This window comes from Castor canadensis, chromosome 8 (assembly GCF_047511655.1).
Source record: "Castor canadensis chromosome 8, mCasCan1.hap1v2, whole genome shotgun sequence".
NCBI lineage: Eukaryota > Metazoa > Chordata > Mammalia > Rodentia > Castoridae > Castor > Castor canadensis.
This window is the reverse complement of record NC_133393.1, coordinates 20809820-20822921: the sequence shown is the minus strand read 5'-3', so window position 1 is coordinate 20822921 and position 13102 is coordinate 20809820. Positions and strand designations below refer to the sequence as shown.

The following is a 13102-nucleotide window of genomic DNA, read 5'->3' as shown; positions in this document are numbered from 1 at the left end:
TAGAATAAAACATTTCAGAACAAAGACATGGCTAGGGAAGACATGCTTTAAAATGGGAGAAACTAAAACTTACAAAGGTTTCAGGAAATAAACAATCCATGGCTTACCCAAAGCACCCAGTTAAGTTTCCTAACATGGGTGATGCGTTGTGACTTGGCAGGTTAGAAAGAAAAGGTTCACTTTTAACCTCTGAGAAATTAAATAAATAATCTACATATGAAATGACCTATGTACAGTATTTAACTATCTCAAGGAGGGAATCCCCATAAACACAAGAGTATCACTTAACCTTAGCTTGATTTAGAAAAGTCATTATGGTGCAGGGATAAATCCCTCTTGTAGAATTTTGGAAGAGGACACTCTGCTAGAAGGGAAAGCATGTTACTGTTGGTACCTAGGCTAAAATGAAGATACTAGCTATGAGTCCAGTTAAATGTCAGTTCCTTGAGGCCAAGAAGTATTTATTATGTATTTCTCTTTGGATCTCCAGGGAATGGAATACAGTAGAACCAACAGGAATTGATTTGTGATTAAGGAAGTTGAAGAGGATAAATGATGGATCCAATGTTTTTGGCCTATCTCAGTAGGTTATTGATGACAAGAATGTAAAAGTTTTGTCTGGGAGATGTCAAAATTCTGAAGTCTACATAATATCCAGGTGTTCTGCCAATAATCACTTAAAACACAGGTTTGAAATTCTAAAATGAGGCACAGCCATAGATACGATATGTGTAGTGGTGACAGCTAAAGCCACATGGGTAGATGAGGTCAGTGAATGTAGTAATCCCAGGGTAAAGATGAGATGAGACAAAGAACACTCAGAGAGGAGAAAGAAAAACAGGATAGGTATAGTTTAGTACCAAATGATAAGTTAGTATGAACTGAAAAGAGGCCACTGAATATGACAAGGGCAGTCACTAAAAATCATTCAATGGAGTGGGAAGTGGGTAAAGGAGGGAAGACATTAAACAGTGAAATGTGGAAGGAACCATATAGATCACTGTTCACTTAGTTTGGTAATAAACAGGTGCCAGTGGCTCCTAGTTACTTGGGAGGCTAAGATCAGGAGGACTATGGAGGACAAGAGTTTGCAAGACCCCATCTCAACAGAAAAAAGCTGGGCATGGTGGTGCACGCCTTTCATTCCAGCTATAGCAAAAAGCATAAAATAGGAGGAATATGGTCCAGCAGGCCTGGGCAAAAAAAAGCAAGACTCTATCTTTAAAATAGGCAGAGTAAAAAGGGCTAGAGGCGTGGCTCAAGCAGTAAAGTGCCTGCCTCACAAGGATAAAAGTCCTCAGTTCTAACCCTGTACTACCTAAAAAAAAAAAAAAAAAAAAAACCAGAAAAACAGTTGGTGCCAGGTATGGTGACAAATTCCTATAATCCTAGCACACAGCAGGCTGAGGCAGGAAGACTACATATTTGAGGTGAGCCTGGACTGTGCAATGACACCCTGTCTCAAAAAACCCTGATGATTGATTTATTTAGATAGATAGGAGGACTAAGAGGTGTTAGTAGTTTTACAAGTAAGAAATAAACACATTTCGTACATTATCTGTTTTATGACTTATTTCTAGAGACTTTCACAAGATCTTTGGTATTCTTATAGCAGCTACCCAAATTATAAAATTAGCAACAACACTAAATTGTTGCTTAATATAATATAAAGTACAACATCTCATACACTTTACTGAATTTTAACTAAATTTCTAGGATAAAAGAGGGAGCACTAGACTGAACCAACTGATCATTAAATTCAAGTCATTTACCTGCATGTGTAAAATAGGCCACACTTCATTATGCAATCCAGCATAATGTGAGCAACATGGGATGTTTTAAGATGTTGCCTTAATTCCTGTGCTGTAGGCCACAAAAGGATACACTCACCTCCATAGTAGAGTCCTGTAGCAGTGCACATCCGCCACTGTCCTTGATACATTCCTGCTCTGCTGGGGCTGCACATCTGGACGCTGACATCTGCAATCTCTTGAGGCTCTAGAGATCTCACCATCACCATGTTCACATGTCCAAACTGGTCTCCCCCGACATATTTAAGACAAACCCCTGGAGGCCAGGCCTCTGCACCTGAGTTCAATCAACAGAAAAAACTGTTAGGCAATCAGTGTTCCTACACTGGTGGAGTGTTTTTTATGAAACTGCAGAAGAGGCCTCTTAGCCTCACATCCATATAGAAATCTACCCACATTTTGCCAAGCTACATCATGTTTCATGCAACCGAACAGAAGGAGTTATCAGAATAAAGAGCTTCTGATCGTGCATATGGCAAAGGCAAAGCAGTTCTTCAAAAAGATGCACTTTCAGATGACCTCAGAGAAGGACACACATCACACTGGATATACAGAACCTAAGAATAATGTCCAGGAAGAACCATGGAGATTGTGAGCAGAGACCCTCCTCACCTTGGGAAAGTGCTTTCTCTACTAAAGATACCTCATTCCACTTTTACTTGAACATTATAAACTGACATTCAAAGTAAAAATATAGCCAGGCCTGGTAGCATACACCTGTAATCCCAGCAATTCAGAAGTTGATAGAGGGCTGGCGGAGTGGTTCAAGTGGTACAGCACCTATCTAGCAAGCGTGAGACCCTGAGTTCAAACCCCAGTACCACCAAAAATAAACAAATAAATAAATCTCAGAAGTTGATAAAGGAGGATCATGAGTTCAAGGCCAGCCTGGCTACATGACAAGTTCTAGGTCAACCTGAGCTATATAGCAAGACCCTATCTCAAAAACAAACAAACAAAAAGAGTAAATATACAGGCAAGATGACAAAACACCTAAGAAGTAATGTGAAAACTATTATCTCATTTAAAAAGATTTTGGTGTGGGTGGGACTGGGGGGTGAAATGCAGTGGTACAGTACTTGCCTAGACCCCATCTTGGCACAAAACTCTTGAGTTTCAATTCCCAGCACTGCCAAAACCAAAATAATCTTAAAAATGCTTTTTGCCTGACATAAGACTTTTCTTCTGGGGTCCTTAAATATAAAATACCCAGACTCAAGAAACTGAAGTTTAGATCTTAGGTTCAAACAATGGAAGGGAAAATCCTAACAATGGGGTGATCTCCCTGTGAAAACAGCAAGGAACTGCAGTCCTAGACACAATGGCACCAGTCAGAGGTGCTTATGGGAAAGATGGGAGTGATAGTGCAGAGAACTAGCTATGGTGGGATGTGATCTTTCCTATGAAATCTCTAATATGCCATGAGTGATATACTCCTTTTTATATATAGACAGAAGTGTCTATATAGCCTTTTAAGGGGGAATTTACACATTCATTACAAAAAAAAAAAAAAACCATGAAAAGGTGGACATAGGTACATGGCTACATGGTTAGGACTCTAGGACAGAAGGTACTGTAATTTATCTCTCACCAGTACTCCAGGATGCCTTGATTCCTTGCTCAAAAAGTGACAGGCTGGCTTGACCACACCTGATAGCTCACTATTAGAAAGGAACCAGACAGGGAAAAGCCATCATAGCTCTCTATTGCTAAGATCTTAGTTCCATTATAAATAGTGCCCTTTTAGCACTTGGGTTTTAAGGGGTAACATATGAAGCAGTGGCTATTATGCTTTGATATACCTTCTTTTTAAAAACCTGCCAGCTGCTGGGTACTGGTGCCTCACACCTGTAATCCTAGCTACTCAGGAGGATCTTGGTTCAAGGCCAGTAAGGCCAAAAAAAAAAAAAAGAGAGAGAGAGAGACCCTAACTCAAAACAAAAAACAGGGCTGGCAGAGTGGCTGCTTTGCAAGCAGTAGAGTGCCTGCTTTGCAAGCAAGAAACCTTAGTTCAAACCCCAGTTCCACACACACACAAAGACAAAAGAAAAAAAACCTGCCAGCAAAGGGCAACCTTAAGTTAACACTATAAAGGGCAATCAATGCTAGCTGAAGTTGTAGATGATATACTGAATACATATAAATTCTTTGTTTCATTTCTAGTGCCTGGCCTGGCTGGTTATTTGTCTTAGGTCAAGAAAAACTGTGGCTCTCATGAAGCACCTTAGAAAATGTCCACTCTCTTTAAAGACCAAGATTGAAGGGAAAAAATTACTAAATGAATGAGGCTGAACTCTCACACACACACACACACACACACACACACACACATACACATAGAGTAACAAGACAATTTTATTTTCGTATTTTGTTTATGTAAAAACCCAGGTAAAATAAGACTAAGTGTGAGTCAGACTCAGCTGTCCTAAGCAGACAACCATAAGCAGCTGAGACATTGAGCCATGTACAAGAAGGGAAACTGCTATGTTCTAGGGAAACATTACTTGGTAAAGCATCAAATGAGTAACATTCAATGATATGGCTAACACCCAGCTCTCCAGATAACTGTGACTGCTCAATGCAGTACTTGGAGAGCATTTGGCGAGGGGTGGGGGGGGAGCAGATTGCTGTATGTTGACCAGGGAAATACTGGTGAGTTGTTTGGACCACCTGGCTAAGCAAGCATGAAATCTAGATTTGAGAAGTACAATAAAAAAGGACTTGAAATTAGTCTCCATTACAAACTACTTTAATGGGACTATGTTACTTAGAAGACTATGTCTATATTTTATGACTTTCCAAGTTAAGTCTCACAATCAAATATATGATTAAGGCTGTGATGCTCTTGCTATCATTGAGTATCACTTTATTTAAAGAAAAAAGAGTAAAAATACTCAAGTGATGGAGTGCATGCTTAGCAAGCAGCAGAACCTAAATTCAATCCCCAGTACCCCCCCACACACACCTGTCATATGCAACTTCAAGATGATATAAAGTATCAAAAAAAAAAAAAAAAAAGTCACTCAATAGTTCCAGAAAGCCTGGAAATTACTAAATACCAGTGATTACAGAAAAGTTTTGGAAATAGTAAGGAACATCCAAATAGCAATGCAGAACATAATTCTCAATAAAGACCTCCTTGTTAACCCCTGTAAGTGTGGAGACTGCATTTCAAATTAAGCTCCATGAAAATAAGAGACTTTTATGAATCTTGTCACCAGTTCTCTCCTATACTTAATAACTGGAACATACTACATAGGCTGAATGAGTGCAAAAGTATCTTCTCTATATTCATTAACTATTTGAATGAGCTAAAAGAAAACTTTTTCAAGTTCTTTTCCAAAATTTTGCTTTATATTCACTTCTATGTAGCTCCAGACTCTGGATCAATACTCCGAACCTATTCTCTCATAGGACAATCACAACTATTTTGCCAAAATAAGACAAATATTAGGGTTTACATAACATGAGCCTTAACATTTGGTACAGTTGGACAACAAGGCATAGTGTTGTAATAACTAAGAAGTTATAAGTGGTGATAAAGAGAATTCTGTCTACTTACATCTTTAGAAGGACAGTTTCAAAATTTAACATTAATCTCTAACTATAAGGTTTCTTGCTCAGGGCTCCCCAGCCTCCAAAACTTCTATAGTAACAAAAGTTTAGATCCTGGAATTAAGCATCTATGTTAGTAAATGTTAAAAGTTTAAAGTGGTAGAGTGCCTGCCTAGCAAGCATAAGGCCCTGAGTTCAAGCCCCAGTACTGGAAGAAAAAAAAAAATTAAAGTGTATTACAGTTATGTTCTTTGGGGAAGTTGTTGGAACTGCTGTGTATGTGAATGCCTGGCACACCTAAAGCTTTGTAGCAGAAAACTGCCATGAAAATTATTATCTGTGTAACTCTTGTCAGTGAGCAACTGTCTCTTAAAGCGGGTTATGAATGCCAATAAGATAGTGAGGAGAAATAACTGAGGCCTGTCCTATGTCTGTGTTCCTACTCTATTTTCGGGAAGGACGTAGCCAAATTAGGATGTTGAAGAACTAGCACACATGCCTGTTCTCTCTCTCCTCCCTCTAATAATACACCTGCTACTTGGGAATCATAGGAAGCCAATTTAACCAAATTAACCAAAAGGAAAACACTGAGTTTACAGATACAAAACTACTGTACAACTGCATGAGCAATTTCCAAAAAAAAATTTTAAAAACTTATGTCTGCAAATGCCTTGAAAGAGAAAATCTCTAGCCACTGCTCCCAACTTTTCAAAAGGAATTCAAGGCACAAAAACACCCTTTCACACACACCAGGAAACAGGCTGCAAACTTGGAGGTTGTTTTAATCTGAAGTTATTAGGCAAAAGCAGAAGAAAAAAAGCAGTCAAACACACCAACAGAGCTTTTCCTAAGTCAAGGTGAAAGGCAGGCTCTCTGGGGTTTTGATTTGACATTCTAGCCATTGTTTATAACCCCTCCCATCAATCCAAGGAACAATTTAGTGAGTAAGTGATATAGCAAGAGGCTTTTTGAAATTAAAATGGTTATTCTGTAACAAGATAGTATTTAAAATATTTCAACAGCACTCTTAAAATTTTCAGTATTTAAAAGCACTAAGAAGAGCTGGAAGTAGTAATAAATGCCTATAATCCCAGCACTCAGAGGCTGAGGCAGGAGGATCCAGAGTTTGAGGCCAGCCTGGGTTATACAGTGAGCCTCTTTCAAAAGAACAATAAAGAACTCAGACAGCCAAACCATTTTTAGTGTTTCACTATAAGTAAACAAGACTGGTTTAACTTTAAATAACTTTTTAATAAATCATACTTTGGAAATTTCACTCATAAAATAATTTTGCATGTGTGTTTCAAAAGCATTTTTAGTGACAGCAGGTTTTTATAATTCTGAGAAGAAACATGAAAATAAACTGAAGAGATTTGATATTTTTAAAAACAGACAAAATTAAGAAAGGTATGAAAAGATTTTAACAAAAGAAAATCAAGAATTTAAAAAAAAAAAATAGAAAATGTGGCTATTTTTCTGTTACCATGTCCCTCCCAAAATAACAGTGCACCACTGTCATAACCAAAAGGGAAAGGAGTTAATAAAACTTTTACAAAACCACAGGTGTCCTGAGCCATCTACAACACTGGTTCCAGTCGTCCAGATTATGTATGCTTGATCAGTGACACACTGAACTTTTCTCCTAGTCAGACTTACTTCTAATTATGCCAAAAAAAAAAAAAAACTAGGCAGAGTGCCAGTGGCTTCCTATCTCAAAAAGGACTGGCTTGGCCCAAGTGGTAGAGTGCCTGTCTAGCAAGTGTGAGACCTGAATTCAAATCCCAATACTGTTTAAAAAAATTTAAATTCTTATATAAAAGGCTAGTTTAGCCAGTCTTTCCCCATCACAGAACTGAATTACAAACAACTGAAAACTGAGTTAATCAGTTTTGTTTTGTTTTGTTTTTTTATGGCGGGGGGGGGGGGTGGTAACTAAGTTTTGAACTCAAAGCCTTGAACTTTCTAAGCAGGCACTCTCAGTCATTTTTTTTCCTTTTTTTATTTATTAGCATTATTATAGTTGTACCCTGGGTTCAAAGTCATTTTTATAGGTTTGTTCAGTTCCCAGCATTTTATATTATCAAATTACCTTCTAGATAGGTTATCTCACACCTACACATTCCTAGCTAACTACTACTTTTTGCCTAGTTTTTCAACTCAGAATTTCTCTGAAAGCCTCATTAATAAGGAATTAAGTGGTGGAAGGGACAGGGTGGAGAAATGACCCAAACAATGTATGTACATGTGAATAAATGAATAACAGCAACAAAAATACACCTTGCATGGTGTTCCCTCTAATAAGTGACAAAATATCCTAAATAAAGTGTAAAAAATTAATGAAAAATAAAAATAAAAATAAAAAATAAGGAAGTTAAAGTACCTTCAACCAGGTAGCATAACTTGTCATTAGATGGAACAAGAGATACTAAACTCAGGTAAATAATGACTTTAACAAGTAATAATTAACAGGTTACCAAACACACACTCAGACATTTCAAAGAACTATGATTAACTCATTTCCAATCTGTCGTAAAAGAGGAAGCAGCACACCAAAACAACATGCTTCTTTTAAAAAATTAACAATTTCACTCTTTTTCCTTCTGAGACAATTCGCACACATCTTATCCAATTTCCAAAGCAGTACTAATGTTTCAGATAGATATTCTAATGAAATTCCAGAGAGAATGATCCTGTTGGTTATAAAGAAACAAGTTTTCAAAAGAGCAGATGCTCACAGCTCTTTCCAACTACTTTGTTCTATTCAAGGATCTACCTCCTCTAGACTGCTGGAAATGACTGGAAGATTAATTAGAGCAGAAATAAAATGATGTAGTAGAACTGTACAGGTGGAAGCAATACTCCAACCCCATAACAAACCTAGTTCCTAGTACCAAACGAATACTGGATTGTGTGGAGAGGCCATCATAACTTAAGTGGCTTGGAAGTATGAGACCCAAATTCTTCCTCTTCTAAAGCAGGGTATTTCACTGATGTTCAGTCATCAGGCCAGTATAAGAAAATGCTACATATTATGATGTATAAGAAAAAAGAAAATCTCAGAGTTACACAGTCACATTCATAAGTTAAAACATTTCCTGCTTATTTAACTATTAAGAAAACAAACATCTCATGTTAATCAACTGGGAGGAAAAAAAAACCCTCTAGGCAAGGAAGATATGCCCATTATATACTTACCAGAATTCTGGATCCGCCATGTTTTTATAAACTGAGTATCAGGGGGTATTGACTCCCCTTCTCCTATGGTGACATCTTCAACAAAAGACATAGAGGGTACACTGATGTTTGGGCTCTCAAAGTCATAATAAGCGCCAATTGCAGCTTGCAAATTCCTATGAATAGAGAGAAAAGGCAAAAGACTGTAGTCCTGTCTAAACAATATTATCCTAATTGTCAAACCAAAGAAAAAGCATGTTTCACAGTGTTTGTCACTAAACCCGATGCTGCTACCATACAAGTCTTTAAAGCCATTGATTCGGGCTAAGTAACAGATGGAAAAACACCAAGACCAAAAAACTTATGAATCACTTCCTTCCGAAGGTACCCACTTAGGAAGTAAGAAACTGTCATAAGCAACACAAGAACAGCAAGAATGGGAATCAGGAGTGGTGGCTCCCATCTATAATCCCAGTACTCAGGAGGCTCAGGCATGAGGATCAAGAGTTCAAGGCCAGCCTGAACTCTTAAAACTTTAAAACCCTGCCTCATTTAAAAATAAAACAAAAAAGAAAGAAAAAGGAAAAGAAAAAAAGGTAAGGAAGTCAATCAAGAGAACTTCATAAACATGACTATGGAATTCAAAGTTGTTCCATTTTTTAAGATATTCTAATTATTTAATTTTTTGAAAAAGTCACATATACATGATTCAAAAAGTTTCATACAGAAGAATAACCATCACAGAACATCATTTTTTAAAAAAAAAATCTTATCTCTTTTTCCTGCAATACATACACATTCTTAAATATTCTTCTAGAACTTCTTTATAAGAGCAAATACAATATATATTTTTCCATTTACACAACTGACGCCATATTATACATTGACCTTGGCTTTAGTCCCTTAACATTAGGTCTTGAAGATATTTCTATGTCAATATGTGAGAATTCTCATTGTTTTTGTACAGCTATATAGCTATATCACTATTTATTTAACCAGCCAACTTGTGTGTTTCTAATTTTGACTTCAATAAGTAACTTTTAAGCATGTCATTTTGTATGCATGCACACGTATCTGTGGGATAAATTCCTACAAGTGATATTGCTTAATCAAAGGGCATAGATTTGTGATTTCCATAGATACATTCAAAGTTCCCTTCATAAAAAGTTGCCACCAGGAATGTATGACAGTGCCCGTTCCCCCATATGCTCATCCATAAGTGTTTCCTCAGCATTCTGGATTTCTGTCAGTCCGATAGATAAAATACATTATCTCAGTAAAACCTTAAAATTCTTTTCTTAGGGTTGGGGGTATAACTCAATAATAGGGCACATGCTTAGCATGCATAAAGCTCTAGGTTCAATCCCTAGAACCAAAACAAAGAAAAAAAAAAAAGAAAGACTTCTATCATAAGAGAGGTTGAATATCTTTTAACTTCTTTTTTTTTTTTCCTCTTCAATCCTCAGTACTTGGGTTTGTACTCAAGGCCTGTGCTTGCCTAGTAAGTACTTGTCACTTGAGCCATACCTCTGGCCCTTTTTTGCTCTGGTTAGTTTGGACATAGGGTTTTGCTTTTTGCCCAGGTCAGCCTGGACCACAATCCTCCTATTTTAAGCTTCCTGCCATAGCTAGGATGACTGGTGAGCACCACCACACCCAGCTTTTTTCCACTGAGAAAACTTTTGGACCAGCATGGGACCACAATCTTACTACCTATGGTATTACAGAAGTATACCAATATACCCGACTTGTTCGTTGAGAAAAGGTCTTGCTAGCTTTTTGCCAAAGCTGGCCTTGGATCTTGGACCTCAATCGTCCCAATCACCAGGTACAGGCATGAGTTACTGTACCTGGCCTCTTTGTATATGTTTAAGAGCTATTTATTTGTAATTTCTTTTTTGGAAAAGCTATTTTGTAAATGTTGATATTCTTTTTCTTTGCAGTACTAGGGCTTGAACTCAGGGCCTTCACCTTGAGCCACTCCACCAGTCCAATTTTTTTGTGATAGGGTTTTCTGAGATAGGGTCTTGCGAACTATTTGCCTGGGCTGGCTTCAAACTGCGATCCTCCTGATCGCTGCCTCCTGAGTAGCTAGGATTACAGGTATGAGCCACCGGCGCCCGGCTTTTTGGTGTTCTTTTTAATTGCTCACAAATCCCCTTTTGTCAGAAGAAACTATCAAGCACATAAACCAGAGTCCTACCCAAATGAGCAGAATCACATAACTGACAACTCCCCGGTTCATCAGTGCCAGGATCCAAAAGCCACAACAACTGCTTTACTAAGCTATGTTCATTACAGAGATCAAAGAAATGTTTGGTAATTACATTAACTGCTTTTCTTCTGGTCTTACTCCAATCAGTGACCTCATACCCACAGTTCCCAGAACAGACAACAACCCAAACTGTATGTTTCTAAACAGAAGTCAATGGACTCAGTGAGCTGTTTTTAATTATGCACAAACATGGTGAGAAACAAGCTATGACAGTACACAGCTGTTCAACAGACATGCTATTAACAGCAAATAATTTTCTGCAGGGGGCCTGCCTGCTCCTCCAGGTGTTTGCAGCTGCCAAAAAAAGCAGGTTATATTTAGAGAAGCTACCTCAGGTCAAGCCTCATGCAACGGTGACCTGTCGTATTTAGTCAGTAAGGATTGGAATTACACTACCAACAACACTGATTATGTGCTTGATAAAGTTTACATGGAGCAGAGCTGAGCCAGGGCAAACCACACCTGTTTGCTTACTGTTCAATACTAAGGCTTAGATTTCGGTCTTCCCAGCAGGTTCCTATCCAGTTTATGGTGATCCAAAGCCAAGGATATGTGACTGATCAAACTTGAGGAAGTCTCGTCTTTATTACCCTCAAAGGGACTCAGAAGTACATATGGAATCAGTCTTACCCTTAAGGACCAATGATAAAATGAGAGAAAAATAAAAATGAGAGAAAAATAAAACTAGCTTACAATTTGATCTTTTTGAAATATTTTGTAATAGCTGTGTCCACCTTTTTTTTGTAAAAATAATTATTCTGCCTCAGGTCTCCAGCAAGTAGCTTGCTAAATTGTTTTCTGTTCACTTAGCTGTAAAATATGCTTGGGAGGGAAGAAACCATTTGTGCATTCAGGACAATTGTCAATTCTCATCCCCAGCCTGTGTCATATTTCACCCTTTGGCTCTACCATCAGGACAGGACTCTGAAACCACTACAGTAGGAACACGAAGTAGAAAAGTCAAGCTACCCTAAACTGAAGCAGATTCATTCCCCTCCTCTTTTCTCCTTTTACACATACCAACTCATTCCAAAACCAAAGCATACAAAACTGCTTATTTGTACCTATATTATACAGAAAATTCAGCCAGAAAAAGATTAAGAAACATTTTTAAAGCCCAAACTGAAACTGAAAGTAGTGAACTAGAAACCTGGCAGGAAGCTGCAGTGGAGGATGACAAAGCAAATTCACTTCCCAAGTACAAGGCAGAAAGCAGACTTCTGCCATCAGGCAGGTACCAGCTACTCAGAGTTGGAATCATTTAGATTCCTGCCCCACTGGACTGTTCAGGAACAGACTGCCAGAAAAGTAGCTATAACATGTACTCCAACTCAAAACAACAGAGTTATTATCAGCCAACAAGAAATTCTATGTAAAATAGAGCTGGCTGAGGACATGGAAAGGGGAAAACACTGACCCTGTAATTAGTTCAGGCCGAAGAGGTTTGTTTGTTTGTTTGTTTGTTTGGTGGCACTGGGCTTTTGAGCTCAGGGCCTCACACTTGACAGGCAGGTGCTCTTACCACTTCAGCCACTCCACCAGCCCCAGGGCAAGAGTTTAAACACCTAGGTTCCTTCAGTACTTTTGCTCAAGAAGTTTTTAATCCAATTCCAAGCAGTTAAAAGAGAGGCAACCTAACAGTGTAAAACAGCACAGGCTAAGAAAGATTGTCCTGATAGTTGCAACACTGTAAATTTTTTAATTTTAATTTTTATTTATTTTTTTGCAGTACTGGGTTTTGCACAGGGCCTACATCTTGAGCCACTCCATCAGTCCTTTTCTGTGATTTTTTTTTTTTTTTTGAGACAGGGTCTCCCTAACTATTTGCCCTAGGCTATTTGCCCCAGGAAGGTTTCCAATCGTGATCCTCCTGATCTCTGCCTCCCGAGTAGCTAGGATTACAGGTATGAACCACCAGCACTCAGCCACTGTGAAATCTTTAATACTTGGAAACTGTATACTTGAATGGTTAAAGCAATAAATGTTATATCATGTAGATATAACCACAATAAAAAATGTTTTAAGAGTATCAGTCTTTGGAGTCCGGCACTTGCGGCTTAGGCCTGTAATCCTAGCTACTTGGGAGGCTGAGACAAGTGAGGATTGTGGTTACAAGCAAGTCTGGGCAAATAGTTCAAAAGACCCCATTTCCAAAATAACCAGAGCAAAATGGACTGAAAGTGTGGCTCAAATGGTAGAGCACCTCTCTTGCAAGTGCGAAGCCCTGAGTTCAAACCCCAGTCCCACCAAAAAGAAAAAAAAAAAAGAGTATTTAGAGTCAGCTCCT

The 13102-nt window shown here is 38.2% G+C and overlaps 1 protein-coding gene across 3 annotated transcripts in view; it reads right to left on the bottom strand.

The window, feature by feature from the left end:
• Window positions 1–13102, bottom strand: part of Ilrun (inflammation and lipid regulator with UBA-like and NBR1-like domains) — a 99406-nt gene that overhangs the window by 51813 nt on the left and 34491 nt on the right. For all 3 annotated transcript variants that reach the window (XM_020164132.2, XM_020164133.2, XM_074082400.1), the window contains exons 2-3: window positions 8562–8716; window positions 1891–2088 (exon numbers count right to left, since the gene is read on the bottom strand). In XM_020164132.2, coding sequence (XP_020019721.1) covers window positions 1891–2088; window positions 8562–8716 — 353 coding nt within the window. The remainder of the gene's footprint in view (window positions 1–1890; window positions 2089–8561; window positions 8717–13102) is intronic.